Raw genomic sequence first — 22,094 nt, forward strand, 5'->3', positions numbered from 1 at the left:
TTATCTTGCACCGTGCTATTCCAGCAGCGAAGCCGACAATCGCCCTGTGACATCGATACTGATAACTAAGCCACCGGAAGACGTGCCAATGGAGGCTCTCGCACCTGTGCGTACGGCCGCGCGAGTCAGCAACGGAGATCGCGTTGTTGGAGGCGACGCGGGTCGAAGGTCTCCATCGCCGGCAGAGACGGTGTGCGTTTCCGATGCATCGTGCGACAGGGACACGCAGCCTGCGAGTGAGCCCCAACCGTCGACGAGCTACATACTGTATGGTGACTCAAGGCTCACCAGACGAGTCGTCGCACGATTCAAACGCACTTCGAGCCGCGTTTTGTGTCAGCGGTGACTGCAGAAGCGCAGGCATGCAGCGTTCGCGACTCCCTTCGCGCAGTGTCAGCGACTTGAGCGGAAGCAGCAATGCCAAGAACAAATTTAGGCCCCTTGTGACTGTGAGTTCATTATTATGCCTGTTTCCGCGATGAACTCTTTGATCGCTAAAGCTCTGTGCCCAAGATGCCAACAGCGTTCTGTGGGTGTACACTGCGATACCAGGCTCGGCCTGGCAGTGAAAATGGTGGTCATGCACTACTCCAAACGGCGCAAGAAAAGGATAAAGAACGCCTGAAGAAGGCATCCAAAGCCCACCAAATAAAGAGGCAAAGGTGTAAGAAGATGCCTGACAGCAATGATTCAAAATATTACAGCCCTGGTGCATTTTAATAAATTTGCAGTGCTTTTAAAACTTTGCAAACTTTGCAGCCAGTTTTCTCAATTGCATTTTTTTTGTCAATCACCTCGCTCGTGGAAAGCGTAGCACAACAATGGCTTGACTGATTTTGGTCCAGTTTGTTTTGCTGTGATCCACAAGCTGTGCTGTACTTAAAGACAGTCTTGAAATGTTTCTTTATCTTTCCATTATTTAATTATTTCACAATTACTACATGGCTCCATGCAGTGAAGCACAGTCATGTGCATGTTATGTTGAGCAAAAAATTATTAGCGCAATAAAAAAAAAAAATCGAACACTGTCTTGATGTAGATTAGACATCTGGGCAAACATGCAAAGTATTTCCAGCTCCCTATCATGTTTCGTTACTGTGCCAGGCATTCCACAAGCAAGGAACTTATAAATTCTTATAAAACAAAAACTAATTAAGATATCCTAATGAAATTTTAGAATTGTCTCTTTATTGCAATGTGCAGTGTGTGTGCCAAATTTCAGCCCTTTCTGTCAAGAAACAAAAAAGTTAATTCTGATCCCCTCCTCCCCCCTTAAAGGCTGGCTCTATCACCAATAAAGGAAGACATAAAAGGCTGCATTCTTTTGTGAATAAACGAAAGTGCACCATGACATGAAGTTTCGCCTACTGCAAACATACCGTATTTACTCGCATATAACCCGCACCAAAAATTGAAAAAATGTGTTTAAAAAGTGGGGGTGCGGGTAATACGCGAATATTCCGGAGAAGGGGGGCTCGGCGGGTCGGCTTCACGGCAACGCGCGGCCTGCCGTGCAGAGTCCGCATCCCCATCGACATCAACGTGTGTTGCAGTGCATATTAATATTGCACCAACCTTTTGACCACCGAAGGCCAGTATGGACTGAAAGAAGACCACGTGGAAGCGGAGACCATGGAGCATATCGTTTTGCGGTGCAGAACACTTCGTCCGGACATTGCCGAAGACGCGGCGATAGATATAGAGGGTGCCCTGGGATTTGCAGGGGAGGACGGACGTGTGGATGAGAGAAGGGTAGTGGTGACAAAGAGTAGGTTGGAAGATTGGTGCAAAAGGGGCTAGGGACGAGTGAGTCTATAAAAGAGGGACAAATTACAGTTCACAATACGAACAAAATTACGGGGGAAAAAAAAGGGGGGAATCCTAGGCTAGGGGGCGCAAGCCACCACCGTTACAAAGGGCTAAGCCACTATGATCCATCCATCCAGCCAACAAGAGGCCACCGCAGGTCACAGCCAGATCCACATCCATAGTCTGTTTAGTCCCACGCCAGCCACGCGTTTCGCATGCTTTGCATACGCTTTGTTCAGACGTTGATGGGCCTTGAGTAAGGTGCCGTTTCTTGTACGCCCAGTTTGCACAGTTCGCCAGCCTTGTCTAGGCATCATGAGTGTGTCTCGGCGGCAATCATTCACGGCGAAGGAGAAACTCAGGATCGTCGCCGCTGCTGAACAAATCGGCAACAGAGCTGCTGCGAGAAAGAACGATGTCGACGAATCTTGCATTCGCGACTGGCGGAAGAAAAAAGACTCTCTCGAAGCTGCGAACAAGGACAGGCGAGCGTTTCGCGGCCCGAAGACTGGCGCGTACCCTCACCTCGAGACGCAGCTTGCAAAATTCATCGAGGAGCAGAGGAGTCGTGGCCACGCTGTGTCTACAGAGATGGCGCAGATGCAAGCCCTGAAGCTGGCCCGGGAAATGCACATTCCACGCGAGTTTCATGCGAGCCGCGGATGGCTGCAGCGCTTTATGGCCAGGCATGGATTTTCGATGCGGCGGCGAACTACCATGTGCCAGCGGCTTCCCGACGCTTACGAGAAGCTGCTCAACTTTCAACGTTACGTCATCGGACTGAGGAAAGAGCGCAACTACTTGCTATCTCAGCTGGGAAATGCTGACCAAACGCCAGTATATTTCGAGATGCCTATGGACACGACCCTGGAAAAAAAGGGCGCAAAATCTGTTAGTGTGCTGACTGGCGGCAACACCAAGCTGCGCTGCACAGTGATGTTGTGTGCTTTGGCCGACGGCACCAAACTGCGCCCGTATGTAATATTCAAGCGCAAGACTCTACCGAGTACACCACTTCCCCCAGGAATTGTTGTGCGAGTGGAAGATAACTCGTGGATGAACAGTGACCTCGTCATTGACTGGATTCAAGCAATCTGGGAAAAAAGACCAGGTGCCTTGTTGGCACGCCGTTCGATGCTGGTGCTGGATTCGTTCCGAGGCCACTGCACTGACGCGGTGAAAGCTCGCCTCGCTGACAACGGCACAGACCTTGTCGTAATACCTGGCGGCATGACTTCCATGCTCCAACCACTCGACGTGTGCATCAATAAGCCTTTCAAGGCTCACGTGAAGCGGCTATATGCCCAGTGGATGGCCGATGGCCTTTACGCCCTTACGCCGACGGGACGCGTGCGAAGGCCAGATATTGCACTGCTGTGCCAGTGGATCGTAGATGCATGGGGGATGATCCCGGCCGACATGGTACGCAAGAGTTTCAAGAAGTGTGCCATAAGCAACAGCCTAGATGGTACCGAAGATGATTACGTCTTTGAGAGCGGCGATGAAGCCTCAGACGGCAGCAGTGAGAGTGGCGACGATTGACAATTGAACGACAGCACTGACAACGTTGCGGCAGTCGTTTTCAAATATATTTGTTTTGAAAACTAAAATGGTGACTGTTTGCTCAGTTGTAACTTCCTAGTCCTCATTTTTTCAGGTAAGTGTGCGGGTTATACGCGAGGATATTTTTTTTTATTTCATGGGGTTCAAAGTTAGGGGTGCGGGTTATATGCAAGGGCGGGTTATACGCGAGTAAATACGGTATATAAACTCGTTTAGTGCTCACAAGGGTGTGCATAGGAAGGATGTCGCCGTGCATGCGTTTCCGTTGCTTTTTTTTTTTGTTTGACACTCGTAAAAACTAATTGCCTCTGGTTGGCGATAAGATGAAGATTAGCGAAAGTTTGGCACACGTTTTGCTTTCTTGATGAGCACACCACACAGTTCAATTAAGCCATGGACGTAAATATTTATGTAAGGTGAGAGTTGCGAAATATTCTCATGTGCGCATTTTCAAAGCCTTCAACTAGGTATGTGTATAACAATGCATCAAATTTCTAATTCTTATAAGTTTATTTACTTCTTTATTGTTGTTCATGAATGACGAGTACATACCGTATTTACTCGCATAATAGGCGCACTATTTTTTCAGAAAATCCGGCGCGAAGTTCGGGGTGCGCCTATTACGCGGGGTAAAATTTACGAAATTTTTTCAACTCGCATTCCCGCGCTTTAAATTTTAACATATGTCAGGAATATGGCTACTCTCACATAATTCACCAATAAATCCAGCATAAAAGGGAAACTTACCTTTTAATGAACAGGCGAGAGACGTTGACTGAACACACACGTAAAATTTATTAAGACTATTCAGAGTCCGAGTCCGAGAGAACATCCTCATCACCACCGGGTGGAGACTCGTCTTCCTTGTCTGAGCTCCACAGCATGTCGTCTTCGCTTGCATCCAGTGCATTGGAGATCCCAGTCTTCTTGGAACTTTTCCTGACGACGTCATCCGAGATCTCCCGCCAAGCTTCCACGATCCATTCGCACAGCATTTCCATAGGCGGCCTCTTAATTTTGCCACCGGGGGTTAGTTGACGCTGTCCTCCAGCCATCCAATTGGTGTAAAGCCTTCGAACGTTGTCCTTAAAAGGCTTATTTAGGGAAACGTCCAAAGGTTGCAGCACGGAAGTGAGGCCTCCCGGAATCACGGCAATATCCGTACGCACCTCTGACAACTTCTCTCGGACACGTTCTACAAGGTGCCCGCGAAAACTGTCTAAAACGAGCATGGCCGGATACAACAGGCCGCCCGGCCGCCGGCCCCAGACGGTCTTGACCCAGTCCACCATCAATTCCGCGGACATCCAACCTTTCTCTTGGACCCTCACGTGTATGTCTCGAGGGAAATTTCCCTTTGGGAGCGTCTTTCTCTTAAAGATAACATAAGACGGCAGTTTGCGTCCATCCGCAGTCACTGCCAACATGACAGTACACCTTTGTTTTTCAGCGCCAGATGTTCGAATAAGCACACTCCGTGCACCTTTTTCCTCTACTGTTGTATTTCTTGGCATGTCGAAACAGAGAGGAGTCTGATCTGCATTACCTATTTGTGACAAAATGAAGTTTTTTTTCCTGCCGGAGCCGTATGACGAAACGGTGGAAATCGAGTACCTTGTCCTCGTATGCTGAGGGCAAGCGCTGGCACAACGTTGTGCGCCTCCTCAAGGTAAGTCCGTGGCGTCGCATGAAGCGCGTTGTCCATCCGGAGCTTGCTTTGAAGTCTTTCGCTTCGATGCCCTGCGCTCGGGCAATTCTGCGTGCCTCCGTCTGCACTATGTCGAGAGACACTGCACAACCGTCCTGTCGAAGGCCCCGTATGTGTTGAACTAGTTGATCTTCCACTTGCGGATACTTCCCCGACTTTGCACCGCGGAAGGCCCGTCGCGACTTCTTTGTGGCCTGAAGTTTTTCTTGCTGACCTCGCCAGTAGCGAATGCTTGTCTCTCCGACACTGAAATGCCTGCTTGCAGCACGGTTCCCATGCTCGAGTGCATACTGCACAGCTTTCAGTTTGAATGCAGCCCTGTAGCTGCCGTACTTGCCCATAGCGGAACACGCGACCACACGAACTGCACGCCGTTTGCAAAATGGCGAGATGCGGCGATTTGTCTTTTCTTTGCCTGTGTCGGCATGTGTAGAGCATTGATGGCGATGGCACTGTCGCTTGTGTCGAGTCGCCCGACCTCCGAGAGTCGCCCAGCTTTCCGAGCTGCCTAAGCGAAGGTAGCGAAAAGCTTATATCCGCGCGGCGGTTTGGAGAGGAGGGGGGTGTTATCGATAGTTGATGGAAGAATTATTTTTCGCTCGTTGATGCGTTTTTTTTTTCTTTTTACGGACGCGTTAAGTCCTCGTGCTCGCTGGCTACGCGGCGGTTGGGGGAGGGGGGTGTCGGTAGTTAATGGAAGAGCTAGTTTTCGCGATGTTCCATGTGCTGTGGGCCCTCAGCAGCTGCGACGGCAGCAACACTAATGAGACTAGTAGTCCAGCAAATGCGTTGATAAGCTTGGGTTGTGAAATGTGCTAGCGTTTCTTTTTTTCACTTGAGATGGAGGGGGCAGGAGGGCGTCGGCTTGCAATAGTGTAAATGCGGTACTGACCACAGTGCCAAGTTCGGGGTGCGCCTATTATGCGCGGAAATAAAAAAATCAAATTTTCCGCGACCAAACTGGGGGTGCGCCTATTATGCGAGTAAATACGGTATATACCAATGCGAAATATCTTTTTCCCACATTGTCACCCTACGGTAATTTTCTTTCGAAACAAGTCCCTAAGAAGAATTGGAATCTGCAATAAAAAAAATCGGCCCTCAAAGGTTTAACCAGTGTCCTTCCATGCTGCATGGCCTCCTTTTAATACTATTGAATTCTGCAATAGTTACAGCACTACTGGGCGCTGGTCTGACTTGATCACAGCCTTCTCAAGAGAAATCACCAAGGAAATTGTGAATGACACAAAAGAAAGCAGTTCCTATTGAAAACAGTTGTGGCCATCAGCAAGACATAAGACATGGACTAGTACTCACAGGTGTAGCAGCAGACTTCTTTTGTGCTTTCTGTGCCCTCTGCTTTTCCTTGGCCGCCCTGGAGTGAACAAAAGACAAGCACGCAAGTGATGAACTTGCAGCTGGGCTGCTCTTGTTAAAAGTTGTATAAATGATGCATTAGCCCTGAAGTGGCCAAGACAAGTCTTATCCCCATGTTCATTAAACAGGCCTTGACTAGAATCTCTTCCTTTACTCCACACAGATGAGTACAGCAGTGCCCTTTACACTCGCATGAAATTCCTCAGCGAGTCCTATGACTTGCTTGAGAACCATACTGTGGTTTTCCAGCAATTCCTTGGCATCTTTGTATGAACTCAAGCAATTCAATAATGTGTAGGAATTTTTTCCCCGCCCCAAAAAAATGTGCAAGGGATGAGCCTGAATCATCTTGCTGGTTAAGGCATACCACTGCTGACCTGTGACAATGGTGGCCTCTGAGTCAACGAGAAGGGGTAAAAATGGAAATTAATTGCCATAAGATACGATTCCTGATGACAAACGGCCTCAATATGGCTTGAAATCCTAGTTACAAAGAAAAAAAGTTGGCTTCAACTTAGTTTTTTTTCTTCCTTGCACCATTCTGCTATGCACAGAGCTCAGAGATTCAAATGCAATACTCTGAGCGCATGGCTGCTGGTGATCTTTGCACCAATAGTTTGCTGAAAGTGAAATGAAAGTGAGAGCCCTTGTGATGCACTTTTGACTGTATTTGGACCCCCAGTGATCATATAGCAGGCATTACCAAAACCTGGCTGGGAGCTTACCACTGTCATTGAAAAGTGTACAATCACTGCATTCTATCAATGCTATACCTACGAGGCAGAAACTTGTAATAAGGAAGCTTGAGAAGAAGTTAAAGAACACAGAAAAAAAAAAAAAGAAAGCGGTGGAACGAAAAACTTAGGTGTAACATTAAGAGACCGGAAGCAGTGGTGGGCCAGCCAGTTTAGTATTTGGAGCAATTTTTGGAGCATGAAAAATGTTCTGTAGCAGTTTCGGAGCAGCCACACCAGCATTTTGGAACAAATTCGGAGCAGAAAAATGTCTTTTTGGAACACTTGGAGTAGTACAGCAGTAATCTACAGCCATTTGGTGAAGCTTTCTATTACTGTACAATCAGTAAGTGCTGCTCACCAGTAAAGCAAGGCACAAAGTCAACGGCGACCAATTAAGCTTGCCTTCCCACGAACGGTATACCATGCATGGTATGTTGCGAATATTTTTATTTTGGTAGGCAAGGAACGAAATTTCATAAATTAAATAAACCTTTGTAGGCTAACCAGACCAAAGACATGCGCCTGGGTGCAAGACAGACATAAGATTACAAATCAGCTTGAACAATTTGCACCGTCGGGCCCAAGACAAAAAGCGATGAAAAATCTCTTATGTGCGTTCCAAATGACAGCTGTGATTTATTATGCTTTACTGCACCAGACAAAATGTGTATTACACCCAACACCAATGCTAGAAGCTCGACAAGACTATGCGTCTCTGAAAGGCACCAAGATTAGATGCCTTCATACTATGTGTCACAAAGATGGCAATGGCGGTAGTGGACAATGTTCGTACCATCCCGTACACTCACTTTCGTTGTAAGGCGGTTTGTCGGCTTCCTGTGTGTCGTGTGGCATCTGTGAATAGATGCGAGTCGATTCGGTGTAATACCGTAACTTTTGTCGCCTATCCCCGGCAGACCTTTTGACGCACTGCCTTTTACTACTCCGAAGGGCTTAAATCACCACAGGCACGTCCCACATGTCTCTGAAGGTTTGCCAGTACAATTATTAGACGTATCGGCGCTTGTGATGTGACAGGAGACTTCTGGTGTACACGTGTACAATTAAGGAATACACAGTGTCCCGTGACTATTGCCTCTTCCCACTTTTGGTGTGCTTCACCGCAATACTTCACATATGCTTCACCACGTAACATTACTGTATTGAGGCGAAGCTGGCTTCTGGAACAAGCATTATGCAACCTATCTTGCTTTCAGAGTTTCGAAGCCATTGGCGAGGATTATAAAGGCGGATTGGCACCATTGCTAACAGCAGCAAATTGTTTTAATGAAAGGCACCAATCAACAAGAAGCTTGATATCGAACGTCGGAGTAGCTAGGCCTAGCGTTGCCACAGTGGTGGCTACAGCTGCCAGTGGATCTGGTGCGAGAATGCCTGTTCGAGGCAGCAAGGTAATCAAAACGGCAGTGGCAGTGGCTTCGATAACTAGTGGGCCATTAGAGTTACATAATGGGTGCCAAGGGAAGCGCAGTTGAGGAAGGCAGAAAATTAGGTGGGGTGGTGAAATTAGCTAGTGCAAGAGCGGGCTAAGTGGACATAAAAATAGGCTGATGATGATAACTGGGCATTTACCAACGGTGCAAAGAGCATTGAGTGCCATGCACTCCGGGTATTGCGTTTCAATCACTGAGCACAAGATACCAACACAGTCGATGGATGTCGTTGGCCTATGCCAGTGGCCAGAATGCTCATCACTTCAATGAGGAATTTTAAACTGTGGGGTTTTACGTGCCAAAACCACTTTCTGATTATTAGGCACGCCGTAGTGGAGGACTCCTGCAATTTCGACCACCTGGGGTTCTTTGACGTGCACCTAATTCTAAGTACACAGATGTTTTCGCATTTCGCCCCCATCGAAATGCAGCCGCCATGGCCGGGATTCGATCCTGCGACCTCGTGCTCAGCTGCCCAACACTATAGTTCAATGAGAAATTGTGCACAATGTCAAGTCACATAGAAGTGAGAAATTATTACCAAACACAAGCAGCTGAGGATATGGCACTTCGAAACGTGCCCAATGCACAACCATATTTCAAACACATTCGTATTTGCTAGTTAACACAAATGTAGAGTGGTATACAATGTCCAATATTGAGCAACATTCTATAAGATTACTGGTGCTTACATTAGGGGGAAAAAAAAAAAAAAAAGAAAGAAACATTGCAGCTTTAATTTCACTTTGCCTCCATTTAACTACCTTTAAAAAAACAAGGACAAGATATGTGTTCCCTCCTATGAAAGAGCATACATGGCACAGAAAGATGCAACTTGGACAACGATTACATTCACAGACCTCTAACAGAGCAGAAAGTGTACAGCTTATGAATGCTGTTGGCATAACTACAGATAAACACGAAGCTCTACTTCTTGGGCAAAATTTTAGCGCAAGTGATGTTCTTGTGTGAACGTTTCACATCTTGAAGCAAGTGTAGAATTCAAAATAGCACAGCTACTACAACAATTTGCCTTTCTTTCCTGTTCTGTAGTCACATGATACACGAACTGTTATAACTCACGACACTGACATTACCACGACCTACTGTATAAGGGGCGACCTGCGCGTGCGGCGCTGCGCCAGCGCCGCTGATTTGCTTTTGCTTGTGTGGCTTTTTTTAGTTTTCCAAACCACCGCCGGGAACAGTGGCGCTAGTGCTCACCCCCACCTACCCCAATCCTGTGGCCGGCCGCACGCACGGGCAGCAAGCATTTTCAGCGAGAGCACGGAAGGACGCAAACGCACGCGCGCGAAACAATCCATTGGCTGAGTGCTTGGTGATCTGTTGGTGTAGCTAGATCTTGATTACCAGATTCTATTTCAGTGGCACTGTGATTCTCAGCCCCGTGGGCGCTGGCTTTCGCGTTTGCGGCTTCTTCATGCAGGATGGTTTACTTCTGCATACCGTTGTGAAAGTCAACCGGCCAAGCATCAAGAGGAATTTCATTTCATGAGTTCCCCGTGACCGATATTAGAAACCAATGGTTGAAACCTGAACAACAACAACAAAAAAAAAAAAAAAAAAAAAAAAAAAAATGGCTGGGGCTTAGCTAAGGTTAAGCTGGATATCTCGAAGTGAAAAGGTTCGGTGATGCTTTATGATTTAGCCTATGATTATCTTACGGTTTAGCTTATGGTTATGCTTTATGATTTAGCCTATGGTTATATATGCTTACGGTTTCACTTATGGATACGCTTAAGATTTGGTAAGCTTATGGTTATGTTATACGTGTGCCCTGTGTAGTGATGCAAATTGCTTATGAATGATATATACCATAAGTTATGCAGGATTATTAATCTTCTTTATTCATCGTTGTTGGGCACATTGTCTTGCGATTTCTGTACAGCCATAAACACAGCTCTCTGGCAAGCGGTTATATAGTTGGTCTCCGCGATAAACACGCGCTTGTGGCGAACGTCAAATGACGACGCATAGCGCGCGGCAGTGGCCATCTGCGCCGACTCCGAACACGCTTACGGAGCCAATTCCGACATACGCCGGCTCGCGCGAAGCGCGGTGTTGACTAGCGTAGTGAAGCTTTTCGTTTCAAAAGCCCAACTCCAGAAAAGTGCTTAAAGTGTAGTGACTATCTGTGTGATGGCACAATAAAGCGCCCTTGGAATTTGTCAAGCTAGACTTTCGTTATCATTTGGTAAAGCGGCGTAAATAAATACGTCAATAACAGCACATTTTTACGATTGTGGCATGCACTGCAATTAAAACTGCTCACGTTCTACCGCGCTCTCAACGGCATGTCACTTCGGTGAACGTGCCGAATGCAGCAAAGGAACGTGTGGGCCCGGCAAAGCGGTACGTAGTGCGTTCATTGCGTCCGGCTCGGGACTAGCGAAACCTACGGGAGAATGAAGTGCGGGCGCGCTCATGCCTCGGCTAGCGCGGAAAGTGCACACCAGACCCTATTGGCACCACAGCGCTAACCAACATTTTAGCAGACAATGAGGAAAAAAAAAAGAAGCTCTAAGGGATTGTACTATTTCAATCCTAGCAGCCGCGCGTTCAAAGTAGTTTAATATTTCATTGCACTGCACAGCGAAGATAATCTGGGGCATGTATCGCATGTATCGACGCGCATTTTTCTAGCCGCACCCTGTTAATAATGTGAAATGCCGAGTTTACTGCAGCTCCTCTGCGAATTTTTACCGTCATCACCGTACTCCTGAAGGCAGGGCCGGAGCGTTTCGGGCGTTGCGGTGAGGGTGAGCACTGGCGGCATCTACCGGCACGCTTGGTCCCTACTCAATGATCACGTGGTATTTCTTCGGCCGCGCGCTGCCATAGGCGACCACGGGATGCGCAGGTCGCCCTTTATACAGTAGGTCGTGGACATTACTATTATTGGTCCAGACAGCAATTATGCCAGTTCCTTATTTTCAGTTCGCAAAGACCATGTTCCCGATCATTCACATTGAGCGATGGCGCCTTCACTGGACGCGGCCTACGTAACGAATGGGAAGAGAAAAAACATGCGAGCAAGCACGTGCCTTGTCATTTCAAGCTTGACTTTTTGAGCACATTGACAGGGCGGGCAAAACAGTCACCGTTAAGCAGGTGACCGCCTGCCGCCGTATCGAGGCGTTGGTCACGTCAAACGAAAGTAATGATGGGCCTGAGAGCAAGGTCCAGTTCTCCTGACCAGACGAACTTTGAAGGTTTACGTCTGGAACTCACCGGATGGCCTGCTCGCGCTGCGCCTTGCGCACTTCGGGCTTCATGTTCCGCCGAGCCATGATGTCGTTAAGGCTGGCGCCGACGATGGCACGCTGAAACTTCGCCGTGCGCTTGGTGCGCCTCTTTGTCGTCTCCTCCTCGATGCCCTTCTTGTGCTTGCGCCGGTAGAGCACAGTCCACGTCACCTTACGCGGGTTCCGCTTCATCATGTGCGACGCCTCGCATTTGGCGTTCAGGAAGTGAAACGTCTGGAACAGGCAAAAAGAGGGAAAGTCACGAGAAATCCAAAACGGCAATGCTTCACCACAGCAGCACGTCGTTTGGCGCTCGTGTGAGCGCCTTACAAATGGCCTTGCGAGAGAGCGGTGGACTGACTGATTAAAGATACCCAAAGAACTAAAACGGTTCTGCACCTACGTATTCAAAAGTCAGTACAGACAAAACCGACGGCTTCCAGAAAAAAAAACAAAGCTGATCGCATGCGCTCACAGTACATCACTAATGCTGCGCGAAGCTGTCGCTTCACGATTGCACACCAATCAACTTGGCGACAAATTCAAGCGGGTTATAATTGTGTCGCGGTGGGAAACCAACGTAAATAAATAGCCAATTCTAACGTAAGTGCACCATTTACGCAGTATTTGAACGACCAATCTAAAGCATGCCAGCGCTCTACTCACTTTGCCATCGGTCTTGACCATCCGCTTCCCATGGCCAGGGTAAATTTTATACCCGCTGAACGAGCACAATCCGATCCTGAAACGCAAGAAGGCATCCTAATTAGTCGTAATAAATTAATCACCTACTGCGATGGGCTGTCAATTATAAATATTTCAAGGATTAGAAAACGTTCCTGTTACTCACTTCATCTTCGCTGCCTTGCGGGAACTCAAGAGAACAGTATCGCAGAAACGTTAGCAAAACAATAAATTAATTTAAAAATAACAAATCAAGAATTACATAGCATATAATACTAAACAATTTATTAAATTATTTATTTGCAACTTTATAAATTATTGTTTTCTAAGGAACTGATTTTGCGCGGACCAGTTTTTGGCGGAAGTTTCAAAATGGCGGAAAATGGTATGAAGTTTTGAGATTTCTGTGACGTTTTTGTTTCGTTTTGCTGTTTTGTACTTGTATTGGATCCCCGTGACCCTTTGCCATGGTGTACGAATGCTGCGGGCGTCGAAAAACGTCGCTTTAGAGTTGGCAAATTGGCTGCCGTCGATTCTGTGCGGAATTGAAGCACACTGCGAGCTGTATCGATCGGTCCAACGAGCTCACAAGTGGCCGTCGTTAGCTCTATCGCCACGCTTACTCATTCATTGTGGCACACATTGTCTATTAAACCGACGGGAATATAATCGTACGACATACCTGCGCCGTAATATAAATGAATACACATGTTTTCCTTCTTGAAAATTGAGCAATATTGCAGTAAAGGCAACTCAGAGCCCGCAGTGCGTTTCAGCGTTGTCGTATCGCTTCGGTAACGCACACATGCTCTGCCGCATCATGTGCTTACGCACGTGCGCACAGATGTACAACCGAACACAATTAATTGTTTCGCGCCGCTTTGGCTGCGTTAATGCATCTTCAAGACTAGTCAGCTTTCCTAAACAGCTCCGAAACGCACTTTCTGCCAGTTTCGCACAGAACTAAAACGTAGTGGTACGGTTTCTAGCGTCACAGTAGCGTTATTAAACTGCTCGTTGCCTTTGGTAGCTGCGACCTAGAAGCCGACGTGGCTATGCCATATCTTTGACGATGGGTAGCAAGATTATTTTACGAGCGGGTCGTGAATGTTTCAGACGATCCGCACGTTTTGGACATGTCCAATCGAGGTCTCAAAAAACTCGAAAAAAGGGATGGCGTCGGTATCGAAAAGGTATTTCTGGACCACAACGAGCTTTCCAAGTTGGATAACATTGACTGCTTCCTTGACGTCCAAAAAGTAAGTATGCTCTTACGTTTGATTTGGTGGGAGGCCGCTCGCGGGAAACGGCGCACGCAGGTTGTTCGAGAAGGTTAAAAACAGCGCGAAAGAGAGAAGATAGCGACGTATTTGTTGGCATTTCTTTTTTTATTATTTATTCACCTCCCCCGCTCTGTTCTTATCTTGTGCGATACCCTTGACGTATGTGATTACGGTTTGCTTGTTGGCCTGCTGGTCGTGCCCTGGTGCTTTTGGTGTAGGCCAAATTAAGTACCGGTAAAATAGTACTTGTATGCTAATACAAGCAAACGGACAGACTTCTGTTACGTCTTGCATTAGACATTTATAAATCTGTATATGTCACATGTTGCATCAGAAGATAGTTATTTTTACTATTCAGGACTCATAGCAGCTGCATAAAAAAATAGGAGTTCTTTAGTAGATTTGATGTGATGCTTCGGCCCATTTGAACTGCATTGTTGAGGCATGAGTGTCAATGCATAGTGGATTACAGATCTTCGCAAGTCAACATACAGCATTGTGTGTTGTTCCACTATGTTTCTGTTGTTACCTTTATAATGCCGTTGTATTCTCCAGTTCACCTTGATAGTAACCGAAGAAGCCAGCAATCATCGCCACGTAGAATATGACAAGCTATGTACGTTTAGTTTCTTGTGCATTCTAAGTGTAAATTATTTGCCATTTTTTAATTCGCAACAGTCTTAAGCAGGCATGGAGAAAAAAACAAATACAGGGTCCAAACATTGCTCATTTAGCTGCCCCCTCTATCGTTACCAATATTACTTGGGCCATCTGCCACTGTGCAGTTTTGACATGCTAAAACACTCAAATGTAGGTGATGCATTTCATTCTATCCAAAACTGATTGTTTCTGACACCTATTGCTGTCTGAGTACCATTGTCTACATCTTTCAGTTGGTTTGCAGTTCCATTCTCGATGCTATTGTAGTATGCCTTGTATCTTGTGCATCTTACATCAATGACATTTCTTGTATGACCACTGTTCTTTCTTACGATATGTATTGGCCACATATGACACATTCGTGTTACTCATGGTATAATACGATCTTCCTTGCGCATATGTATATTTTTTGTTATCATTTGCTCTGTACAGTTTTTCTCTTTTACTTCTTGTTTTGCATCTTGTGTCATTATTTGATACTTGTTCCTATACTATTTATGCTGTTTTCTGTCCCCCTTACTCAATGCCCTTCTGGGCCCTGTAAGGTATTTTGAATAAATAAATAAATGCCCAGTTGGAGTGGCAGACGGTAATAGTGACGTAGGAAAATGTCCGAGGAAATGTGAATGTCTGTCCCACATATATTTGTAGACAAGTGGGAGGGTCCGCCCCATATATGTATATCTGTTGACAAGATAGGCTGTGGACACTTTGCAGGCTGAGCAGTGGCAAAGACTGCATCCACTCTGGCAGAGTATATGGTACAGACCTGCCAGACTCTATGAATCTATCACAGTGTGACTGATTTTTGAAGTTAGTTTTAAATTGTCATAACGATAGCAAAAATTTTGCAATCTTTTATTTGGGTCTGGTTCAAGTCAAAGCTGGTTTCAAAAGGATACAAAGGCAGTCACTTACTGATTTTTCAGAGTCACACCTTTCTTGACCTGCTCAATTATTTGGATCTACCTGCAGCACCACCATCTCCATAAAAATTATCTATAATGGCAAACAAAGTTTCACCTGCCATTACATTAATATTTTATTAAGATCTTTATTACTATTTCTGCTTTTCAGTGCTGCATATCATTCTAGATGTGAATACAGAGCACAGTGACTTTTCATAGTGTCCAAACAGAACAAAGCTTGTGATCTTTTAATGAATAGTCAACATAGAAAGCAATAGAAAACTTTTTATTATTTTTTGCTACATTTTAGTACTTTTTGGCTTCTACTGCAGTATTCTTGACATATTAATAGCGGTATGCAAATATTCAGAGGTTCAAATATAAATCGAGTAGTACTTGCTATTTTATTCAAAAATTCACTATTTGAAGTTGTCAAATATTCATTTCTGTTCTAACATAAGGGATCACAACAATTATTGGAGCCTACAGGGAGAAAGACAGATGCAAGCGGTGATTTTTCCAAATGATTCCACTGCAGGGAAGCCGCTGTTGCTGCACAGAGGCACCAACTGCTGAACAAACAAACAGAGTATCTATCTCCTGTTCTATAATTTCCAGTCATTCAATAAGGAAGTGTTGCCTTTTGGAAGCTAATTTATTTTCTCAATTTAGGCAATGCACTCTATTAGTTCGACTTTCCCGCCATATTGGATTTCCTTTAAAATGCTGTGCAATGCAGTAGTATTACACTTTGCTCCTTCAAGAAATACTGCATTCTACATGCATCTGGGGACAGCCTGTACCACTGTTTCATTACTGTCAGTATCATGGTGCTCTAGATATCATCATCTTTCAGTTGTTTCTCATTTACAAGCTCCGCAGTTGATCGGACAATACTGTTCGGAATGGCATTACATGAATCAAATCATGCAAATAAGCCTATTTATGTTCTTTAACAAACAGACTACACCCTACCTCTATATTTCACTTCGTTTTGAAATCAGAAAATATTTGATATTTGATTTGATGTGGAAATTTTGTTATTCGAATGTTAAGTGGCCCTGCACCAGGTTTGGGCATTGCAAAAAACATGTGCGGCACGTAGACTGAGCGTTGGTAGTTGTGTCTGCACATTATGAATCAGCTGCACAGTATGAAAACAGCTAATGTTTCAAACAAAAGCCTGCGCACCCTTCTTTTCAACGGAGCCCCACTTCTAGCCAGAGAGCCAACAGGTCATATGCACTAATGCCTCCATGTAAGACACACTGCCTGCAACAGCACAGATTATGACCCATGCCTGATAAATTACCCAATGAAAAATGCGCAGTACCGCCACTGGAAGTGCATCATACAACAATTAAGGAAGAGAATAAAAAAGGAAAGGAGGCAGGGCTTGTGATGTACATCGGACGTGGTCCCTCGATTATAGTATGGGTGAATGCACAAAAGGAATGCTGCTTGCGGATGCTGGTCGAGGCAAAGGGACAAAGTGTCTGTTTTGGCAGTGAAGCTCACATGACTCTTGGCATCATGGCATCATGACATTTTATTTCCTTCTATCTCCTCTATAATGAACTAATCTGAAAAATTCATGCGGTAGAGCACTCCCTGAGCGGTGCTCTGCAACTTCCAGGGTTTGCCTAAAATTTGTGATGGGGCCTAATGAGGGGCTCTTTAAGGTTGGCAGGTCTGATGGTGTATTCCATACTGTGTGCAAGCTCACCTCTTCATCCTCAGTAGCTTGGCTCTCACATTGGCTCAGTGGAATGCAATTGAATGGGAAGAATGACTGCCATTACTTGCCCTGGACCCAAGATATCAATATGTGACTTATAGTCCTGTGTGGCCGTTGTACCAATTGTTGTTCAGTATTTGCTGCTTCTGTGTGGTCAGGTTTATGTTACATGATGGGCGTGTTTCTCGGTGATGGGCTCTAATGTAATGAAGCTACCATTACAGCTCTCTGCCAGCCACAACCAGATCACACGGATGTACTCGCTGGCCAGGCTATCGCAGCTCTCAAGCATTGATCTTTCTAACAATCTCATTATCTGCATTGAAGGTGAGCATTGTGTCACTTAATCATGTTGCTTGGCTCTTAAAACGCACATGAATTTTTTGCTGTGGAATTTTTAAATTCAATACTGCTTTTTGTCAATATTGCAGCATCAAGGTTCTCTCTTATTGCACTCTCTCAAGCATAGTATAATACCACCAGCTAGCCTGGTTACCTGCATCACAAATAATTTTTGGATTTTGCTGTCAGATATTTGATTGTGTTCTTATCTCTCCTTATAATTATATATAGGTTTTTTTCTTGCAGACCGCATTTCATTTTTGCTATGCTACCCTCTTGTTTAAATTTCAGTTATATCTAGCATAATCTGGCATCTTAAATTTATGTCAGACGTCTGAGCACTCTTCTAATAGTGCTTGGCCTTTAATTTTGTTCTTTTCAGCACTTGTGCCAGCTTGAAAATAGTGGCTACGTTCCCAAAAAATTGTAGCCCCTAAAATATTTGGCCGCAATTATGGTGGTAAAAAAAAGAAACAAGCATTTTTTAGGGCATCTTATGAAGCATTTTTTTTTTTTTTAGACGTGCATTTTAACATGGTTTGGAGGCTACTGACAGTCGCATGTCTGACTGCCAATTCTTTATTGAAAGAAACCTAGTTCATGCAATGGTAGCATTCTCTTCAATTTGCACGTCGATTTCAACTGCCAGGTATGTTGTTAGTTTGTATATTTGCTATTACTATGATGCTTAAACAGCAATTGTTGCAAATTATTATCATGCAGATAAACACCTGGTATCAGAATTATTGCATAATGTGATCGCATGCTTCTGTCATTCTTATTCTCTGTTGTTTCTTACACAAATCACTTCTAGAATTCAGAAACTGATGTGTAGTCTTTTTAACTTGAATGCGTAGCTAACTGGTTTGTTGTGCACTTCAATGACTGTCCGTGGCTATCGTTAGCCTCTGAATCCTGGTGAAATGTACACCTGACCAAACAGCAAACCTCTGAATAGAATTTGCTCAAAAATGCTTGTTTCACTTTCATTCTTCATAATTGCAGCGAAACATTTGCAGTGAGGCACAAATGCCGTAAACAACCAAATGAACAGGCTAAGCTCTATTAGAAGAGTGCTCAGAGGTCTGGCATTAAGGTAACATACATTTGCATGTCAGACCTGGACATAGAATTAGTCACTCTGTGTTTGCATTTGTGAAGCCTAGGTCAGCCATGTATTCAGTTTGTCATCTTATTAAGTGAACAGTGCAATGGCAAACAGCATGAAGACCACCTCCACGCTGTTCACTGAGTAAGATGAACCACCAACTAGCCCATTTAGCCACCTTGCTAATTTGTTCAGGCAGAGTTCCTTCAACAAAATTTTTATTTCACCATGTGAACATATAGCATATCATTAGTCTTATGATGAATCAATGTTTGTATTAAGACATAGCATTGCCTTGTTATTGTGTGTGCAGCGCTCAAGGATCTTAAGTACCTGGTCTCAGTAAACCTCTCGAACAACAGGATAAAGGTGAGTGTGCTCTGGTGGCTGTCCGTCAGCTGGCAAAGGTGCTGATCTGTCTGCTGTGTCATGCAGAGTCTTCAAAGCATCCAGTACTCTACTACCCTTGTGTACTTGGACCTGTCCGGGAACTTGATACCTTCACTGATTGACCTCACATCATTGACTCGATTAAAAGTAAGTCGTCCTTTAGATGCAAGAAAGGAAAGGGTGTAGAACGACACTTTATTTGAATTGAGTGGAATGGAATGAATGAGCATTTCTGGAGAACAGAAAAAATTGGAGAGTTTTGCTGTGTTTCTATAGGAATGCTTTTAAACACAGTATACAGAGTGAAAGCGCCAAATAATCTTCATTGATTCAATAAACTAGCCTTGCACTTCAGTGCTTGTGCAGTCATTCCTGTGCTAATTAACTCACCCAGGTTTTCTCGTGTGTTTCCTGTGATGGATAAAAAGACACATTTCACTCAGCACCACAAATACATGAGCTCCTCTGATCACTCACCAATTCCTTCAAGTTTTCTTTTCTCCCAGGAACAGTCGACATGTGTGATGGTGCTGAGTAGGTGACCATTCGAAATAGTGAATCCATGAAGAGCACTACCGGAGGACTTCTTGCTCTTGAATATTTGCGGGATAGCATGTATTGTGTGCAAACACACTGCAGGAACGGCAAAATTCAGTTCTGGTACCTCTGCCAACTGTGACTACTAGTTTCTTAGGTGTTTTCACAATAGTTGAATTAAATGCGTGCTTGTTATGTGGCCCATATCAGCCTATGATGTGAGCACTTTTGCAAATTTTTCATGTTGTGTGTGCTTTGACTGGAAATTTCATTGATTGGTTATTATGGCCCCAAGGCGCACGCGGCCAGTGAGGAGCGCTGCAGATGTGAAGATTGACATTAGTTTTGATCACTTGGGGTTCTTTAACTTCCAGTGAAACTTCAGCAGACAGGACTTTCTTTTCATTTTGCTTTGTCAGAAAGCGGCCGCTGCAACTGGAAGTTGAAGCCCTGGCTTGAGCAGTGAAATTAAACAGACACTGAAGTGCTGTGGTGGCTTGCGCAAATGACATTGTGTCTAAATACGGGCACAAGTGCATTTTAACAACTGTATGCAAGCTTGTATTTCAGACTAAATATGAATGATTAATGGCACTTCATTAGCCACACTCATCGCACCTGTGTGCTCAGACCCAATTATTCTAGCCAGCTGGCTTGCTCAGGTTTTTGAGGCAAAGGATTAAAGTGAAACACCTTTGTTGGGTCGTTGCCAAATTCTAGCTGGGCATGTGCCTCGTAAGCTATTGTTTCTCATCTTATTCTGTCCATTTTAATGGTGTGGCCATCTTAGCTCTGACCCTTGGTGCTGGACTTCCTCAAGCTCTGTTTTGGCACTGATGGCAGTTACCATTGCTGTACTACAAGCCCGAGACCTTGTTTCTTGCCGTGCTGATGTATAGCTGGAGAAAGCAGGGCAATGTCTCAAACATTATTTTCTTGTTTTATGCAGACACTCCTTTTGAAGAGAAACGAGATTACAACACTGCAAAAGGCACAAGCGTACCTTCCAAGTGGACTCTGTGTCTTCTCAGTTGCAGAGAACAAAATTACTGACCTCACAGAGGTATGTCATTTTCTGAGCATTTTTTTTTTCGCCTACCTATTGAGCCAACTGCTCTAGTTCTAGTGACTTGCTTAAACTTGCTGCTGTTGCAAGTCAAAGTATGAGCAGCAACTATATGAAGGCTTTATCAACCTAAGTTTGCACCCTGTCTGCTCTGGTCTGTGGACTCAGGTTCTTGTACAAAACATGAAGCAATTTGCTTGAACTAGCGATTAGTTGACATGGTAGGTACATATCTTTTGACGCAAGGCCACTAAGATCTATCAGGGATGCTCACTCCCTGTATCTTGTGGGTGCATTTTATCATGTGAATGGTGTGAACAAACTGATGCATGGATATGTGTTAGGTAAACAAGAACATAAGCAATATGTACTTGAAGTAATCTACTGAATTTCCATGACTTTTTGCAGTGGTCCGTTAAAGGATCTGTTCATTGTTCTTCAAGACCTCCTAATTTGTAGCACAATAGAAAGACTATTATTTGAAGTGTCTGAATGTGCAGTTCTTTGGAAAGCGAGTAGAAATTTCTAAAACATAATTTTTCTTCCTGCACAGTCTCTTCTTCTCAGAACTGTGTAAGAATGCCTGCAACACTGATTTCTGAACACGATGACAATGCCATGCCAGTAGCAGTGAGAAAATATAAGTGCATAAGGTTTTGGCAGGAATAGTTGCATTGTGTCAAACACTGAAATTGTGGCCATAATAGCTGTCCACAGCGCTTAATCGGTTGTGCAAGTCATTAGTTCTTCTTTTTTTATTACTAGTCACCTAAAATCTCAAGTGTTTTTTCTACAGGCACAGTCTGTGTAGGCAGTGTCTTTCAGTTGGCGCTGCTGCCGAAATCCAAGGCTTTTGCTTGACAGTTTACCAGGTACAGTGCTCACGGAATGAAACGCGTCAATTTAGGGCTAAGTAGTGCGCATACTTTCGTTTCAACCGGCTGCAGTTCGTGTCACATCGACGTAATTTTGGCGCGAACGCTTACACAGGAGTCCTCGTCACGTTTGGTGAGCAAATTCCTAGCGACATGACATGGTGCTCTCGCGTACTTTGCACATATGTAGGGCTCTACTAAATGCTCCGTGTCCTATTTCATTCCGTGAGCACTTTACATTAGGGTAAGGTGTGCCTAAACATGCGTTGCAACGATGGCAGCACACCCTAAAAGCACAAAGCATTTTTGACATCTTGAATATGACAGCAACCCTCGCACCACACTCACAACACGACTTGCGCTGATGCGTGTCACTATGTCAAAAGGGCCCATTGATGCACCACTCCGTTTGTCTGCACAAAGTCAGTGCCACTTTTCAACGTGCGCTAACTGAAACTCAGAATTAAAAAAAATTCTATGACGCTAAAAAATGTTAGCAGAAGCACATAAAATACATGTAACAGTACACAGTATGGTGTATACTGTTTAACTATCAAGCGACGCCACGTGCCTGTTTTGCACCACTTTC

At 44.8% G+C, this 22,094-nt stretch overlaps 2 protein-coding genes across 3 annotated transcripts in view; one reads left to right on the forward strand and one right to left on the reverse strand.

The window, feature by feature from the left end:
• The window catches only part of RpL24 (ribosomal protein L24), a 493,457-nt gene that overhangs the window by 1,440 nt on the left and 469,923 nt on the right, over nt 1-22,094 (reverse strand). The window contains exons 1-4 of one of the 2 annotated variants that reach the window (XM_050170480.2): nt 12,765-12,822; nt 12,581-12,656; nt 11,901-12,148; nt 6,398-6,455 (exon numbers count right to left, since the gene is read on the reverse strand). In XM_050170480.2, the coding sequence (XP_050026437.1) occupies nt 6,398-6,455; nt 11,901-12,148; nt 12,581-12,656; nt 12,765-12,769 (387 nt within the window). In that variant the 5' untranslated portion in view covers nt 12,770-12,822. Of the gene's footprint in view, nt 1-6,397; nt 6,456-11,900; nt 12,149-12,580; nt 12,657-12,764; nt 12,823-22,094 lie in introns of those variants that run through there. The other variant, XM_072288651.1, reaches the window with a different exon arrangement.
• The window catches only part of Cep97 (centrosomal protein 97kDa), a 155,387-nt gene continuing 146,996 nt past the window's right edge, over nt 13,704-22,094 (forward strand). Inside the window, exons 1-5 of the mRNA XM_050170422.2 lie at nt 13,704-13,857; nt 17,412-17,514; nt 18,951-19,006; nt 19,073-19,174; nt 20,514-20,627. Coding sequence (XP_050026379.2) covers nt 13,735-13,857; nt 17,412-17,514; nt 18,951-19,006; nt 19,073-19,174; nt 20,514-20,627 — 498 coding nt within the window. The 5' untranslated portion in view covers nt 13,704-13,734. The remainder of the gene's footprint in view (nt 13,858-17,411; nt 17,515-18,950; nt 19,007-19,072; nt 19,175-20,513; nt 20,628-22,094) is intronic.

This window comes from Dermacentor andersoni, chromosome 6 (assembly GCF_023375885.2).
Source record: "Dermacentor andersoni chromosome 6, qqDerAnde1_hic_scaffold, whole genome shotgun sequence".
Lineage (NCBI taxonomy): Eukaryota > Metazoa > Arthropoda > Arachnida > Ixodida > Ixodidae > Dermacentor > Dermacentor andersoni.